Source organism: Mobula birostris, chromosome 2 (assembly GCF_030028105.1).
Source record: "Mobula birostris isolate sMobBir1 chromosome 2, sMobBir1.hap1, whole genome shotgun sequence".
NCBI classification, from domain to species: Eukaryota; Metazoa; Chordata; class Chondrichthyes; order Myliobatiformes; family Myliobatidae; genus Mobula; species Mobula birostris.
The window spans coordinates 105,583,785-105,601,823 of record NC_092371.1 but is presented as its reverse complement, the minus strand read 5'-3'; the positions used below and the strand labels follow the sequence as shown (position 1 = coordinate 105,601,823).

Sequence of the window (18,039 nt, the reverse complement as noted above, 5' to 3'; positions counted from 1 at the left end):
GATAGTGAGATCAATGAGGGCTCTGCCGATGTTTAGACATTGAAATCAAGGAAGAGATGCTGGGTCTATCAAAGAGCTGAAGGGATCAATCCTGGATAATTGAGATTGTTGCAATCTTGACAAAAGATCCTTGTATTGTCTCAAGCCACAGGTCAGACACTACAAGGCTGGACAGAAGCCAATACTGTTCGTTTCTTTACGGACTATAGGGATAATCCAGAAATTTACAGGCTAATTTTGGAAATAATTGGAGACAATTCTGAGAGAAAAGTGAATTTGTGAGGGGCAGCTAGTGCAACTTTGAGGTGCAAGTCATGAAATTACAAACTGGACTGATTTTTTTGAGGAAGTGATGAGGTATTTGACATGGACCCACATGGTACAAGTTTAAGTCACATGGAATCCATGGTGAGTTGGTAAGTTGAATGCAAAATTGGCATGGGTATTGGAGGAAGGGTGCTATACTCTTTGGAGGCGTGTGGTGTGTGCTGTTCCATGGGATCCGTGCTTGGTCCCGACTTAATGAAAATGTAGGTAAGTTTGTTGACAACATAAAAATCAGCAGTTGTGGAGAGTAATTTTATTGTTCATATGCACTTGTGTGCACAGGTGCATTGGTTGCAGCAGCATCACATGCACATAGCATCAGATAAGCAGCAGTCATAAGAACAAATATAAATATACACAATTTTACAATAAAAAAACACAATTATAACAAAACAAAGTGGTCACACTGTGATGATCTATAGTGATTAGGGTTGTGAAGGTTGTTTCAAGAACTGAACGGTTGGAGGGAAGTAACTGTTCCCAAACATGGTTGTGTGGGACTTCAGGTTTCTGTCTGTCCTGTCCAGGGGTGCAGTGCCAGCCGGAGCACACCCAGCACCTCTTTAAGAAAAAAACCAAAATAAACAAGCTAATTAATTAGGTGCCGCCCAGGGTGATTAGAGTATCTCAGAAACTGCTGATCTCCTTGAATTTTTACGCACAACAGACTCTGGAGTTTACAAATAATGGTGCCAAAAACAAAAAAAACATCCAGCAAGTGGCTGTTCTGTGTGCGAAAACATCTTGTTAAATCCAGTCGCTGGATGTTTTTTTGTTTTTGGCACCATTCTTTGTAAACTCCAGAGTCTGTTATGCGTAAAAAAAAAATCCCAGGAGATCAGCAGTTTCTGAGATACTCAAATCACCCTGGGCAGCACCTAATTAATTAGCTTGTTTTGGCTTTTTTCTTAAAGAGGTGCCGGACACGCTCCAGCTACCACTGCACCCCTGGGCAGGACAGACAGTAGCTGTGAGCTGATGGCATGGCCTGGACGGTCGGTGATGGACATTGCTTCTTGTGGCAGATACCATTGACTGTGGGGAGGGATGGACCTGAGATGTCATGGGCTGTGTCCACTACTATCTGCAGCTTCTCACATTCCTGTGCACTCAAATTGCCAGACCACCAATTAGGATACCGTCATTTGTTAGTCAGTACTTGGTGACAAGCCAAACAACCTCAGAATGTAAAGACACTTCCTTACGACTGCATCTGCGCTGGGCCCAACACATGAGTACGCTAACGGCCAGAAATCCGAAGCTGCTGACCCCCTCCACCTCCGATCTCCCCCAGTGTAAACTGGCACATCAACACTCACCGTCTGTAACCCCAGCCCCAGTGAAGTCTGTGCTTGTACTCCACGGCCCCTCCGTTCTACAACACTCCCCAGGGCTCTACTGTTCACTGTCAAAGTCCGGCCTGGATCTGACTTTCCAAAATGCAGTACTTCATCCCACTTGCCCATCTGATTGTGGTCTGCCTCTAATTTTTGATAACCTTCTTCACTTTCCACTCTGACACACATTTTAGGGTCATTTGGAAGTTTATTAATCATGTCCTTTACATTCTTATCCAAATCATTGATACAAACGTGTCCAACATCGACCCGAGGCAGCCACTAAGATATGGGCCTCCAGTCCAAGAAACTATCAAGCCAATTGTGTGTCTGATTTTAGCCAGCTCCCCCTGGATTCCACGTGACCTGACTTTCCACAGCAGCCATCATTGGAATCTTATCAAAGACCTCATCCATCACCCTCCCCTCCTGGGTTTCCTTGGTTACATCATCAAAAAACACTAGCATCTTATGAATTTGATATCTCCTACCCACAGCCATGCCGACTACCCTAAATGAATTCTTATCTTTCTGGATGTACGGGTAGCTTATTCCTCAGATCAGTCTCCAGTTACTTAGCTAGCACAAATTAGCCTGCACTTGCCAGGCTTGTCTTTGCCGCCTTTCTTAAATAAACGCACAGTATTTGTTACCCTCTAGACTAGCAGCACCTCACCCATTATTATTTGATTGGATTATTTCCAGGGATTTAAGGGTTCTGAGGGAAAAGGCAGGTAGATGGAGCCAGGTCCATGGCCAGATCAAGCCATGATCTTACTGAGTGGCTGGGAGTGAGGGACTGGGGGTGTTCTGGAATGAGGGAATAGGTGAGGGTGGGCGAGGAGGGGGGAGGGTGGGTGAGGAGGGGGAGGGTGGGCGAGGAGGGGGAGAGCGGGCGTGGAGGGAGTTGGCGAGGAGGGGGAGTGCGGGCAGGTGATGGGAAGGAAGGTGGAAGTGAGGCCAGATCGGTCACTTAACCTGAAGTTCCTCTGTTGCAGATGTGATTCCCCGGGACCAAGACCGGAACGGGGCGACTGTGGCAGGAGCTGGCTGGGACTGGAGTCTGGTCGTGGCCTCTCTGAGCTGCCTCTCGCTGCTCAGGTGATGAGGGAGGAAGTGTGAAAGGAAGGTCCAGGGCTGGTGCCAGCACCTCCCCTCCCTGCCCCCCTCACCCCCCCAGGCCCCCACACTCAGCTTCCCACCAACACCAGCCTCTCATCATCTGCCCAACCTGTGCCACTCATTCCACCGACCGGCCCCCACCCCACTTGCTCAATTGACCCCCCCTCCCCAGCCTACAGACACACTGACAGAGACACACACACACAGACACACATGCAGACTTGCACACACAGACATAAATGCAGACACAAACACAGATGTGGAGATACACACAGATAGATAGGTACATACACACCCCAATCAGTCCCATTTACCCCACCCATACACTCCCCCCACCACCTGTCCCACTCCTCCCCTGACCTCCACTCACACTCTTCTACCAAAGACTGTGCCGGCCCCGCTGGGTCCCACTCTCCAGGACAGGCCGACTAACGGTCAAACTCCCCGTCCCCCACTCCAGCAGCCACCTCTCTCCCCCCCACCCCCTCGCACTGGCGAGAATAAAGCACAACATGAGAATCTGATGGCTGTAACCATGGTGCCACGTTCCCCTGGTCGAATGCAGCACTACTCACCCTCTTCCCCCCTATTCCTTTCCCCTCCCCTCCTACCAGCCCTCCACTGGCCAGGGACTTGCCCCACCCACCTCTCTCCCCTCCCCACCCCTGCTTCCCATGGAGACGTGATTGTAAACTGACCAAAAGCACAATGTAAAACTCTCGCTGTAACTTATCTCAGATTATTCGAAGTTTTAATAAAACACTATTATTCCAAAGAATCCTCTCCGACTCAGCCTCTCCTTCCTGTAACCCATGCCCCACTTTTTCCCCGGGTCAGAGAAATGGCCAGTGACTGCTGGACCCTCCCTTTGTCACACTAGACCATTCCCTCCCTCCTCTGGATATTTCTCCCCCCCCCCCACTCTGGGGAGTCCTCCCCCCCCACCCCCAGACCCACTCTGGGGAGTCCCCCCCCCTACCCCCAGACACACTCTGGGGGGGGGGGGGAGTCCCCCCCCTACCCCCAGACCCACTCTGGGGAGTCCTCCCCCCTACCCCAGATACACTCTGGGGAGTCCTCCCTCCCCACCCCCCAGACCCACTGTGGGGTTTGCTTCCCTGGGGTTTTTTACTCCAAGACATTACATCTTTTTTGTTCTTAAAAACCATTTGTTGTTCTTGCAAAATATAAACCCAAAATTAAACTGTTGTTCCACCTCCCCCCCCCCCCCCCCCCCCCGGTGTCTGAGCTCCTCAGGCCACTGTGGCCTTCAGTTGCCCCACAACTCTTCCAGAAAGATCATGGACATAGCCTGCACTCTCTCCAAGGACCCAGGGTGCAGATGGGCCCTGACGGAGGGGCCTCAGTTGGCTTAGGCCGGACCCTCAGTTCCAGGAGGGCTTCTAAACTCCGAGTCCCTCTCCACCTGCCTAGAGTTCAGGAGTGGAGGAAGTCTTCACACACAGTGGCTGCAGCCTCTCCATCCCTATAGAACACGGGACTGTCCCGGGCTCTACAAGGGACGACCCAACTTAACAACCCGTGCCCTGGCACCGCCCTGTGCAAGTCCCCATCCCAGGGTGAAGGGGCAGGCTCCACGTGGAGAGATCGTCACTGCCGGGGGGAGGGGGTAGGACAGACTGTCTTGTGACAGCCAGACAGCAGGGCGAGGGACAGAAACCCTTGGCGGAATGACACGGAGGAGTTTAATGTTGCAGCACTTCTCGTATGTTTACCCTTTTATTCTCAGAACCATTTTTGTGAACCTCTTCTGCACCCTATCCAATGCCAGTACATCCCTTCTTGGACATGTGGTCCAGAGGAAGTTCTTGAGAATGATTCTGTGAATGTCTGAAGAGCATTTGATGGCTCCAGGCCTGTATTCACTGGTTCAGAAGAATGGGGTGGGAAATCTCATTGAAACCTATCGAACATTAAAAGTCCTAGATACAATGGATGTGGAGAGGATGTTTCCTCTTGTGGGGGACTCCAGTACCGGAGGGCACAGCCTCAGAATAGATTCATGTCTATTTAGCACAGCAATGAGGAACCATTTCTCTAGGCAGTGGGTGGTGAATCTGTGAAATCCATTGCCACAGACAGCTAGGCAGGCCAAGTCACTGGGTGTATTTAAAGCAGAAATCAATAGTTCTTGAATAGTCAGTGTCAAGAGTCAAATGGGGTTGAGCGGGGTAATTAATCAGCCATGGTGAAATGGCGGAGCAGACTCGATGGGCAGAATGGCCTAATTCTGCTCCAAAGGCTTGTGTGTTGGTGAGCTGGATGCAAACTGGCCTGGAGATAGGAGGCTGCAGTGGTGGCAGGCAGGCGTTTATCTGACTGGAAGTCTATTAACAATCGGTGTTTGCAGGGATCGGTGCCGACACCTTTGTTTGCAAATAGATGAAAATGTAGGTGGTCTGATCAGGTGGTTTCTGGACGACACGAGAATTGAAGTCTGAGAGAGACAGTGAGTATGTTTATCTAACAACACAGAGGAACACAGATCAACTAAAAACTTGGTCAGAGTTTTGACAGATGGAATTTAATCTCAACAAATGTAATACACTTTGGAAGATCAAATTCCAGGATATACTGGTAAACTCTTCCCTTCTCACCTAACTATCATCTCCACCTAGTGCCCCACCTCCTTCCCTTTCTCCTATGGTTAACTCTCCTCTGCCGTAAGATTCCTCCTTGCTCAGCCCTTTTTATCTTTTCCAACTACCTCCCAGCTTCTTACTTCATCTCCCGTTCCCACCTGCCTGGCTTTACCCTTCACCTTCTAGCTTGTCCTCCTTCCCTTCCCGCACCTTCTGATTCTGGCTTCTTCACCCTTCCTTTCAAGTCCTGATGAAGGGCCTTGGTCTAAAACATTGAATGTTTATTCATTTCCATGGATGCTGCCTGATCTGCTCAATTCCTCCAGCACAAAAATAACTTCTTGTGTTATTCAGGATATACAGGTATGTGGCAGGGGTCCTGAGAGTGATGCTATACTGGGAGAACTTATGGTGAAAGATGCTCCTGGAAAGTAGTGACAGAGGTGGGTTGTGAAAAGGCATTTGGAAAGCTTGCCATCATTGCACATTGAGTATGAGAGAGCGTTACAGTGCAGCTGTATAAAACATTGGTTAGATTGTACTTGGAGTGATCAGATGGTCATTGGTTAGATGTGGTAAAGCTTTAGTTAGATTGTACCTGGAGTGTTACGTACAGTTCTGGCCACACTACAGCAAGGACATGGTAGCAACAGAGAGTGTGTAGAAGAGGTTCAACCATAATGCTGTCTGGAATGGAGAGAGTGAGTTTGAAGGAGGGATTGGATCACCTGCATTTATTAAAGATGTTGCCTGGAATGGAGGCGTTGTGGTTTCGCCAAACTGGGTGGACCTCACTGCAACGTTGGAGGTTGAGGGGTGAAATTTCTCGAGGGCACAGTTGACCCCTCCATCGAGGACACCTTCAATAAGCATACCTCAAGGCGGCAGCATCCATCGTTAAAGACCCTCACCACCCAGGTCATGTCATCTTGTTGAAACTGCGAGGGAGGAGATACAGGAACCTTAAGACCCACACTCAATGATTCAAGAAGAGTTTCTTGCCCTCCACCGTCAGATTTCTGAACAGTCCATGAACACAAGCTCCTCGTTCCTGTTTGCGCACTAATTTTGTAATTTATGGTCATTTTACATCTTTGCACTATACTGCTGTCATAAAACTACTTTCATGACAAAACGAGTGATAATAAATATCGTTCTGATTCTGGTTTATAAGATACATAGAAGAACAGATCCTTCTTGTGTTGCCACTTTCAGGGAGCCAAAATCCATCTGTACATCAACATTCCTAAAGATCCTGCCAGCCACTGTATACATCTTGCACTTGTCCTTCCAAGGTGCAACACCTCACACTTCTCCATATGCTATATCTGCACCTGATAAAGTAAGCCAAAGCTAGCATGGTTTCCTTCAGGGGAACTCTTGCCTGCCAGATTTGTTGGAATTCTTTGAGGAAATAACAGGCAGGATAGACAAAGGAGTCAGTTATGTAATTTATTTGGATTTTCAGAAAGTGCTGCACATGAAGCTCCTTAACATAAGAGCCCATGGTATTGCAGGAAAGATATTAGTATGGATAGAGGATTGGCTGACTGAGAGGAGGCAAAGAGTGGGAACTTGTAGGTTGGGTCAGTGGCGAAGGCAGCAAGTGGAATCTTTGCCTTCAATTTGAGGACCAGAATATGAGAGCAAGGGTGTAGCACTGAAGCTTAATAAGGCATTGGTTACGCCTCACAGTATTGTGAGCAGTTTTTGCCCCTTATCTAAAACAATGGAGAGGGTCCAGAAGAGGTTCATGAGAATGCATTTTAGTAATGAAAGAATTAACGTATGAGGAGCGTTTGATGGCTCTAAGCTATATTTAGTTTTACTACTATTTATTATTTATGGTGCAACTGTAACAAAAACCAAATTTCCCCCGGGACCAATAAAGTATGACTACTATGACTATATTGTCCAGAGTTTAGAAGAATGAGGAGAGAGCTAATTGAAACCCATTGAATATTGAAGGGCTTAGATAGCACGGATGTGGCGAGGATGCCTCCTATGGTGATGGAGTATAGGATCAGAGGGCACAGACTCAGAACAGAGAGTGTCCGTTTGGAACAGATGAGGAAGAATTTCTTTAGCCAGATGGTGGTAAGTCTGTGGAACTCATTGCCACAGATGGCTGTGGAGGCCAATTAATTGTATATTCAAGTGGAGCTTGATAGGGTGTCACAGGTTATGGGAAGGCAGGAGATTGGGATTGAGAGGCTTAATAAATCAGCCATGATGGAATTGTGGAGCCTAATTCTGCTACTTTGTCTTATGGTCTATATCCAAATTAAACTCCATTGATATCCACTACTGACTTATTATTCTTTCTCATTGTATACACAGAGTTTGATGTTTTTTGCACATTAGTTGTTTGTCCATCCTATTCATTTTTTAAGATTTAGCTATGCCACCAGGAACTTCGAATATTCCTCCTAACCTAATCTCGGGACAATTTACAATGACCGATTAACCTACTGTGGAAGGAAACTGGAGCACCCAGAACCCACTCATTCCATGGGAAGGACTTGCAGAGGACGTCAGGACTGAACTCTGAATTCTGACACCCTGAGACAGTGTTATGCTAACCACTATGCTTCCATGGTGCTGTTCAGCGGTCTTTCATTGATTGTATTATGGTTCTTGTATTTACTGTGATTGCCCCCAAAAAAATTAATCTCAGGGTTGTACATTGTGACATATGTGAACTTTGATAATAAATTTAATTTGGATTTTGATCTGCTGCTTCACCGCCCATATCTGCAACTGATCTATACTCTTTGACTACCTCTCTCATTATCCACAACTCTATCAATTTTTGCATCATCCACAAACTTACTCATCAAACCCCCTACATTTTCATCCAAACGTTTTCTGTGTATCACATACAACAGAGTTCCAGCACTAATATTATGGAACATCACTGGATACGGACCCCCTGCCCCATCCCTGTCAGTGTATCTTACATCTTCTGGACTAGTCTACCACAAAGGGCCTTGTCAAATGCCTCACTATGTAGACTACATTCATTACCACACCCTCGTCAATCACCTATGTCACTACCAAAGAAATTCAACCAAGCTTGTAAGATGTGACCTTACCTGCACAAAGCCACACTGACTACCCCTGATAAACCTCTGCTTTTCCAGATGCAAGTAAATCCTGGCCCTACAAATCTTTGCCAAGAAATTCCCTATCTGTGATGAAAGGCTCACTGGCCTATAGTTCCATGGCTTGTCTTGTTCCTCTAAGAATACTGGCTATACTCCAGTCCTCTGTGACCTTGCCTGTGGCTACAGAAGATACAAAGATCTTTGTCAGGGCACATAATTCAGAGTTCACGATTAGAGCATAGAATCCCATGCCGGAAGGTCCCAGAATGAGAGGATACAGGCTATTTTGAGAAGGAGGTCTGACGGATGAGCTTGTCACCAGTGGGTGGTGGGTGCAATCACCATTTAAAAAAGGCACTTGGACAGGAAAGGTGTCGAGGGATATGGGCCTAATTTGAGCTAACAGGGCAAGGTTGGGCCGCTAAGTTTGCATGGAGCAGGCGGACTCTGAACTAAAGCAAACACATACGTGCCCCCACCCCTGCAACTCCTCTGCCACCTAACCCCACACTCAGGCTCCTAGAACAATCCCCAGATGGCAGGGGAGCCAACAGGGGGTCAGTGCTCCAGGGTTGGGGATCAAGAGGTCAGAGGCAGCACTTCCGAGTTCACAAAGGCGACGATTTGAGAAACTTAAATTTATTCTCTTCATACAAAATTCAACAATGTACACTCAGTGGGGTGGGGGGGCTTCACATAGGTGGGGTTGGAGATCTGGGGAAAGAATTGGGGGACCAGGGGTCAGCCGAGCTCTGGGAGCCCAGCCTGATAAAAGTTTCACAAGGAGGATCCCAGGGTCAGGAACTCCGGTCCGGGCCCTGCTGCTCAGATCTCAGGATGAGGCAGGCGCCACTCCAATTGGGGTCTGGTTTGGAACAGATGGAGATCCAGTCCGGGTCCAGTTCCGATGCTGATTAAGTTTAGGGCAGATGCCAGTCCGGAACAAATGCATATTGGGATTGTGTCCAGGGCAGGGCCAGATACAGTTCCAGACATTGATCCGGTGTGAAACTGGGTGATGGGGGTCCAATATGGTTCTGGGTTGGGGGCAGATGCAGTCCAATCCAGTCCAGATCGGATTTGTGTTGGGGTTGGGGCAGATGTCGGTCTGGTCCAGGTCAGATCGGATGCTAGTCCATTCCAGGTTGGGGTAGACGCCGGTCAAGTGCAGGTCAAGATCCGTTCTGGGTTGGGCCAGACGCCAGTTTGATTAATTCCGGATCAGAATGCAGTCCAGCAATCGACAGTCCAGTCTAGGTCAGGATCTGGTCTGCTCCAGGTTCGGGTAGCCGCTGGTCTAGTCCAGGTCAGGAGCCAATCCGGGTCAGGATGCAGTCCAGGTTGGAGCAGATGCCTGTCTGGTCCAGGTCAGGATCCAATCCGGGTCAGGATGCAATCCAGGTTGGAGCAGATGACAGCTTTCTCCCTAAATGGGGTGGTGCTCCTGAATGAAGGCGAGGATGTCGTCTTTGGAGAGTTTGTTGGGGTCCTGCTGTGTCTGACAGTCATGGACCCGTACACCCTCAGCCCATGTCCAGAATAGCCGCTGTTGGTGGCACACACTGGGGGGAGAGAGGGTGTGGGCAACAGAGATTGGGGGGGGCGAGGAGGAGGGGAGAGGGGAGAGGGGAGAGGGGCCGGGGGGAAGGCATGCGGGGTGGAAGTGCCGGGGGGGGGGGGGAGGTGCCAGAGGAATGTGGGGGAGGGGTAGAGGGAGAAAAAATATCATCAGTTCCCTTGGACTCTTCCCTGATGACCTCCCAACCCCCCACAATCCTTACCTCCCTCCTGCACCCAATTTCTGGGATCTGCCTGGAACAGGGTGGGAGCAACAAGGGGGCAGGAGTCAGCCAATCATGATCATGAGGGGGTATGGATGGAGGGAGCATGGATACAGTTGCCATAGATACTTACGTGAAGGGGGCGACTGAGTCAGGCGGCATTTGGTAGCTGGCCTCCTGCGTCCTAGTGTTGTAGAAATACTTCCGGCCTGTGCTCCGGCTGTATGCCATTGTCCAGGGGTCTGTGGGTGACCGAGCTGTCAGACAAACCTGGCGACTACTGACTACTGCAACCCCTCCCACTGCCCCACACCGGTCACCAACCCCTCCCACTGCCCCAGGCTGGTCACCAATGCCTCCCATTGCCCCAGGCCGGCCATTAACCCCTCCCACTGCCCCAGGCCGGTCACCAACCCCTCCCACTGCCCCACGCCGGTCATTAACCCCTCCCACTGCCCCAGGCCAGTCACCAACCCCTCCCATTGCCCCACGCCAGTCATTAACCCCTCCCACTGCCCCAAGCCAGTCACCAACCCATCCCACAGCCCCACCGCGATCACCAACTGCTGCGGACACCTCCCACTGCACAACTGTGGTCACCAAGTGCCGCAGAACACACCCACCCCCATGGACTCCCAGCCACTGACTACGCGACTGACCATCAACTGCCCCAGCCCTGCCGTTGGTACACAGCCTCCCCTCACCATTGACAGTCTTCACCACGTGCAGGCCGGTGGGCAGGAAGTGTCGATCATCACGGCCAGTGTAGGAGAGTCGGGGTACACCGCCTGATCCTTTTGTCACCTTCATCTCCAGCCTGGGAAGAGGGTCAGGGCTCAGAGTCTGAGAGAACCACAGCTCACAAACATACAATCCCACCCCCGTATTGCCCCCCAGTCACACAGATAATCCACCCGCACAAAACCCCACCTGACGTTTCCTTCCCATCACACAGACAATCCCACCCACACAACCCCACCCCCGTATTGCCCCGTCACACAGATAATCCACCCACACAAAACCCCACCCGTTTCCTTCACGTCACACAATCCCACCCACATAACCCCACCCCAACAGTCCCTTCCCGTCACAGACAATCCCACCTACATAACCCCACCCCAATATTGCCCCCCACGTCACAATCCCAACCACACAACCCCACCCCGACATTCCCCTCCCGTCACACAATCCCACCCACTCATAGCCCCACTCTCAACTCCCATCCATGCAACCCCTGGACAGCCCACAACCTACAGATTACACACCCGGCTACACCCACTGCCCCTCTTGAACACTACATGCTGACTCTCACCGAGCAACAACAGGATCCCACAGCCACACTGGGGGGGGAAGCATTCCCACACACACGCTGACCCTCTGCACGGGACGGTCCCCACTCCCCCCCCCACACACACACACACACACAGACCCTCATTGAGGATCACCATGTGTCTACCTGACAAATATTCTCTCCACGTCCTCCAGCCTGTACACCTCCTTCACGCTGTAACACACAGTGTATTTGTGGGTTGAATGGAAAGACTCTGCCCTGACCATACATCAACAACCCACCCTCCCTTGCTTCTGCTCACCCTTTGTCACTGCACCCTCCCGTGTTCACTCACTCCTAGCCCACTCCCTCCCCCTGCACCCTCCCGCATTCACTCACTCCTGGCCCACTCCCTCCCACTGCACCCTCCCGTGTTCACTCACTCCTGGCCCACTCCCTCCCACGTTCACTCACTCCTCTCACGAGTCAGATACCCGACGCCTCCCTCATGCTGCCCCAGTGCCTGATATGTTTTCGATGAAGTGACCAAGGGGTAGGTGAGGGCAGGGCAGTGGACACTGTCTACAGAGACTGCAGCGAAGTATCGGACATGGTCCTGTGGGCAGGCTAGACAAAGATTCAGAGGGACAGTGCTTACATTACACTGAATGTCCTAGTATATTTTACACTCTAATGAGTAAATGTCCCAGTACAGTGCCTATAAAAATGTTTACCTTCTCCACCCCCCCCCCCCGAAGTTTTCATGTTGTATTGCTTTTACAACATTGAATCACAGTGGAGTTAATATGGCTTTTTTTTAAAAACACTGGTCAACAAAATAAAGTCTTTCATGTCAAAGTGAAAACAAATTTCTAAAATTGGGCTAAATTTGTTACAATTAAACACAAAATAATTCATTGCATAATTACTCATCCCCTTCAAGTCAGTATTTAGTAGATGCACCCTTGGCACCAATTACAACCTTAAGTCTGCATGGATAGGTGCAGCCACCACCATGCTTCATGGTAGGGATGTTGTGTTTGACGATGTGTGGTGTTTGGATTATGCCAAACGTAATGTTTAGTCTGATGGCCAAAAAAACTCAATTTTGGTTTCGTCAGACCATAGAACCTTCTAGCTGACTTCAGAGTCTCCCACATGCCTTCTGACAAACGCAGCCGATATTTCACGTGTTTTTTTTTCCCCCCAACAGAGGCTTTTTCTTTGCCACCATCCCATAAAGCTGCAACTGGTGAAGCACTCAGGCAACAGTTGTTCTGTGTGCAGTCTCTCCCATCTCAGCCACAGAAGCTTGGAACTCCTCCAGAGTTGTCATCAGTCTCTTGGTGGCCTCCCTCGCTAGTCCCCTTCTTGTACGGTCACTCAGTTTTTGAGAACGGTCTGCTCTAGGCAGATTTACAGCTGTGTCATATTCTTTCCATTTCTTGATGATTAGTTTAACTGTACTCCAAAGGATATTCAGCAACTTGGAAATTTTCTTGCATCCATTTCCTGACCTGTGCTTTTCAATACCCTTTTTGCAGAATTGCTTGGAGTTTTCTTTTTTCTTCATGGTGTAATTTTTGCCAGGATACTGACTCACCAGTAGTTGGATCTTCTTCTTCTTCCTCCTCCAACTTTTACTGGTGGTCGGCAGTCCGATTTAAAGGCGCATTACCGCCACCAATTGGACTGGAGTGTGGTGTAGAGTTGGGGAAAAAAAAACCCCAACTCATTCTTTAGCAAATGAAAACTAAATAACCCCAAAAAGTCCTACAGATTGTAAACAATGAAAGACAATATTGTGAATTAAGTTAATCACTTCCATAACTTAAAGTTTTTAAATGGAAAATTATCAACCCTCAAAGGTAGTAGTGCAGCCTGCATTTGCCTTCTTTCATCCTTATATGCTTCACACTGTAGAAGAATGTGTTTAACTGTTTCATAATGACAAAACCTACACACCGCAGTGATGTTTTCCAACAAGATACAAGGAATAATTAACTGCCAGTTCTAAGTTGAATCAATATAATTACTTCCCTTCTTGTTTTATCCCCTTCGCTCATCAATCCATCAGTTTCATGTTTTCCCTTATGCCCATAATCCCACAAGTCTTGCCATAATCCCCTCACTCTTAGCTCCACCAACCCCTTAGCTTCTGATTTGCTTAGTGGGTCTACACCCACAGTTGAACTTTTAACAGCTCTTTTGGCCAAACAATCAACCCGCTCGTTCCCCTGAGTGTAGGGACCCGTAAGAAAAAGACATGTAAACTAATGCTTTGAATATGAAACAAAGTTTGAAGAACTTCCAGCAGTAAACTCAACCTATCGCTAGAATGACCTGTTTTAAGACTATTCAAAACTGAAAAAGGATCTGAACAAATACAACTTTTCAAGGAGAAATTTCCTCCACCCAAAATGATGGCGACCATTTCTGCTGTACCTACTGATAGATGATTAGTAATATGTTTCTTTATTGTTACCTGTAATTCAGGCACAAAAACAGCCACACCAACATTCCCAGTCAAATTATCTTTTGATTCATCTGTAAAAATGGTCAACATATCACAATAATTTTCCTCAACGTATTGATGAATCAACAAACTCTCAGGCATATCAGAATTCTTGGACTTCATTAAATCACGCAACCTAAAATCAACTAAAGTTATTGGAAAAAAAACAAGGTGGGGTTATCGAAAAAGCTACATTGGGACATGCTGCGTAATTCAGCAACCCCACATTCCTAGCATGATAAGAACCCAGCCACCCATAACAAAAAACACTATTTTTGTGACATTCCCAACAGTCTTCCAACACGCAGGGTGATCACTACTCTGCCCTCTCAAATTAATCCAGTATGTTCACAACGACTTCAATCTCTGCAACTGTAAGGGTAATTGTCCCATTTCAACCAGTAAAGCTGAAACAGACGACCTTACTGCACCACAACAAAAGTCTTAAAGCCTGTGCTTGGATCACATCCAAACATTTTAAATTTGAAGATGAAACTGATCCATAAACCAGCCATAATGAAGAACAGATCGACAGAGCTTTTCACGTAGAGCCTCAAGAGTACCGACATAAACACTAAGGGATACTTATCGCCCCTTTACATTTATCAATTACTGATATGGTGCCTCCATGTCAGATTATCCAGACCAAATAGTTTCAAATCAAATGCAGTTCTATTGATCTTGTTTCTAAAACACACAACTTGTTGTTTTAGCTACTGAAAGCCTGTCCTTCCAGATACGGAATATGTATTTTTACCACAATCAATTGAAACCTTGACCGCACACCAATTGATCTCCATTTAACAAATTATGTAACCTCTAAAACCAATTGGCTGCACCAGTGATGATTTGGTGTGCCATATTAAAGAGGATAAGTGTAGAAAAAAAAGCTAAAATAAATCCACTGTGATTCAAAGACGTAAAACATGAAAACATCAAACATCGGGGCTGGGTGGGGGGGGGCGCAGTGGAGGGGTGAGGGTTAATACTTTTCACAGGCACTGCGTATTTTACATTATTGAGTGAATGTCCCAGTATATTTTACACTAACTAGTGGTTTTTCAGTCTTCTCATTCACTATTTTGTATAATTTATCTATGAATTGAGCTGCCTGTGATGTTACTGCAGACAACGTTTTGATTGCAACTGTGGAAGCACAACTGATTTGATGGTAGAAGCAGGGGGCGAGAAAGACAAAACCTTCAGATGATGAAAATACAGACAGGACACAGAAAATGCTGGAGGAAATCAGGTCAGGCTGAGAAGAATAAAGAGTTGACATTTTGGGCTGAGCTGTCTCACCAGTGCTGGAATCTACGGAGGAAGATGGCAGAATAAGATGGACGGAAGGCATGTGGGTTTCTGTCCTGATGAAGGGTCTCAGGCTGAAACGTCAACTCCTTATTCCTCTCCGTACAAACTGCCTGACTTGCTAAGATCCCTTGGTATTTTATGAGCAATGGTGGAAGGTTTAAATACAGAGACTTGGCCTCCACAGCTGCCTGTGTCAAAGAATTCAGCACTCTAAAGAAGTTCCTCCTCATCTCCATTCTGAAAGGACACCCCTCTATTCTGAGTCTGCGTCCTCTGGTCTTCGATTCTCCCAACATAGGAACCATCCCCACCACATCCACTCCATTAAAGTCTTTCATCATTCGACAGGTTTCAATGAGGTCACCCCTCATTCTCCTGAATTCGAGTGAATACAGGCCCACAGTCATCAAATGCTCTTCATATGACAAGCCATTCAAACCTGAAATAATTTTCGTGAACCTCTTTTGAATCCTCTCCAGTTCAGCACATCCCCTCTAAGGGCCCAAAACTGCTCACAATACTCCAAGTGAGGCCTCACCAGTGCTTTATAAAGTCTCAACATTACATCCTTGCTTTTATATTGTAGTTTATTATGTATTATTATTATTTCTTTTCCTTCTTTCTTATTGTATTTGCTGAGTTCGTTGTTTTCTTTTTGCACACTAGATGTTGTCCACCCTGCTGAATGTGGTTTTTCATTGATTCTATTGTTTCTTGTATTTACTGTGATTACCCACAAGAAACTGACTCTCAGGGTTGTATATGGTGATGTATACAATGCATTGAAAACATGTTCAGCTGCTACAACTATTTTCACGTTGCACTGTCTCATTTCTAAATTTAAAACATACTGAAATAGTGCTTTTTGAGCTAACCATTGTGGATCATGTCAAATCAAAGGAAAATTCCAAAACCTGTCAACAATTCACGAAAAGTTAATTTGCAGGTTGAGCCAGTGGTGAGAAAGGAAATGTGATGTTAGCGTTCACCTCAAGAGGACTAGAATATAAAAGCAAGGCTGTAATGTTCAGGCTTTATAAAGAACTGGTGAGGCCTCACTTGGGAGTATTGAGAGCAGTTTTGGGCCCCTCATCTGAGAAAGACAAGACACTGGAGAGTGTTCAGAGGAGGTTCACAAAAATGATTCCAGGATTGAATGGCCTGTCATATGCAGAGCGCTTAATAGCCCTAGGCCTGTATTAACCGGAATTCAGAAGAATGGGGGGGGGGGGGGTGACCTAATTAAGATCTATTAAACGCTGAAAGGCCTAGTTAGAATGGATGTGAAGAGGATGTTTCCCATGGTGGGAGAGTCTAAGACCAGAGAACACAGACTCAGAATAGAGGGGCGTCCTTTTAGAATGGAAATGAGGACTCTTCTTCATAAAGCACGTTCTCTAATCTGGCAGCATCCTGTATTCCACCTGAATGACAAAACATGTCTTGAGGAAGGCTCAGTATCAGCTGTTAAGGAGGGTTTAAATGAAGTTGGCAGTGGGATGGGGTAGGAACTGGAGTGATAGGACTGAGGATGGGGCACTTGGGACACAAGTCAATGCAGTGTGTAGTGAGAAAAAAACAACGAGAGAAAAGATGAAATATGAAGGTCAACCGGCCAAAATTACCAAAAAGGATACAAAAAGCTCTTAATCAGATATATAAAGAGTGTTATTGGAGTGAGTGGATATTAGACACTTGGAAAATGATGCTGGAGAGGCATTAATGTGGGACAAGGAAATGAACTGATTAAATATTTTGCATCAGTCTTCACTGTGGAAGACACTAGTAGTACGCCAGGAGCTTGAGAGGGTGGTGGGGGGGAGCAGAAGTGAGCATAGTTGCTATTACAAGAGAGAAGGAGCTTGGGAAGCTGAAAGACCTGAAGGTAGATAAGTCACCTGGACCAGAAGGTCTACACCTCAGGGTTTTTGAAAAAGGTAACTGAAGAAATTATGGAGGCATTAGTGGTGATCTTTCAAGATTAGATTCTGGAATGGTTCCAGAGGACTGGAAAATTGCAAATATCAGTCCACTCTTCAAGTGAGGGAAACAGAAGAAAGGAAATTATAGGATAGAGGGTTATGTGCAAGTAAGATTGGCTCAGATGGCAATCTTGATCAGCATGGATGAGTTGGGCTGAAAGTCCAGGGTCTGTACTCTATGACCTCCGCCATCCAGTCCACCCACATTCCCCTCCAATAACCAGCCTCCTGGCCCCCACCAGTCCTCAGTATCATCCATTCCCTCGGCTCCCACCAGTAATCAGCATCACCCAGCCCCTCAGCCACCACCAGTCCCCAGTGTCACCCATTCCCTCGGCCCCCACCAGTCCCCAGTGTCACCCATTCCCTCACCAGTCCCCAGTGTCACCCATCCCCCCACCAGTCCTCAGCGTCACCCATTCCCTCGGCCCCCACCAGTCCCAAGTGTCACCCATTCCCTCGGTCCCCACCAGTCCTCAGTGTCACCCATTCCCTTGGCCCCAACCAGTCCCCATGTGTTACCCATTCCCTCGGTCCCCACCAGTCCTCAGTGTCACCTATTCCTTTGGCCCCCACCAGTCCCCAGTGTCACCCATTCCCTCGGTCCCCACCAGTCCCGTGTCACCCTGGGCCTTGACACCATCCTCAGCATCAACCAGCCCTCAAACCTAAGCATGCTCA

General features: G+C 47.7%; 2 protein-coding genes across 2 annotated transcripts in view; one reads left to right on the top strand and one right to left on the bottom strand.

Moving 5' to 3' along the window:
• The window catches only part of LOC140189281 (MAM domain-containing glycosylphosphatidylinositol anchor protein 1-like), a 48,928-nt gene extending 45,387 nt beyond the window's left edge, over window positions 1–3,541 (top strand). The window contains exon 17 of the mRNA XM_072245983.1: window positions 2,663–3,541. Coding sequence (XP_072102084.1) covers window positions 2,663–2,769 — 107 coding nt within the window. The 3' untranslated portion in view covers window positions 2,770–3,541. The remainder of the gene's footprint in view (window positions 1–2,662) is intronic.
• Window positions 3,542–9,119: 5,578 nt separating this feature from the next.
• Window positions 9,120–18,039, bottom strand: part of cmtr1 (cap methyltransferase 1) — a 91,161-nt gene continuing 82,241 nt past the window's right edge. The window contains exons 20-23 of the mRNA XM_072245972.1: window positions 11,734–11,781; window positions 10,982–11,094; window positions 10,411–10,519; window positions 9,120–10,058 (exon numbers count right to left, since the gene is read on the bottom strand). Coding sequence (XP_072102073.1) covers window positions 9,923–10,058; window positions 10,411–10,519; window positions 10,982–11,094; window positions 11,734–11,781 — 406 coding nt within the window. The 3' untranslated portion in view covers window positions 9,120–9,922. The remainder of the gene's footprint in view (window positions 10,059–10,410; window positions 10,520–10,981; window positions 11,095–11,733; window positions 11,782–18,039) is intronic.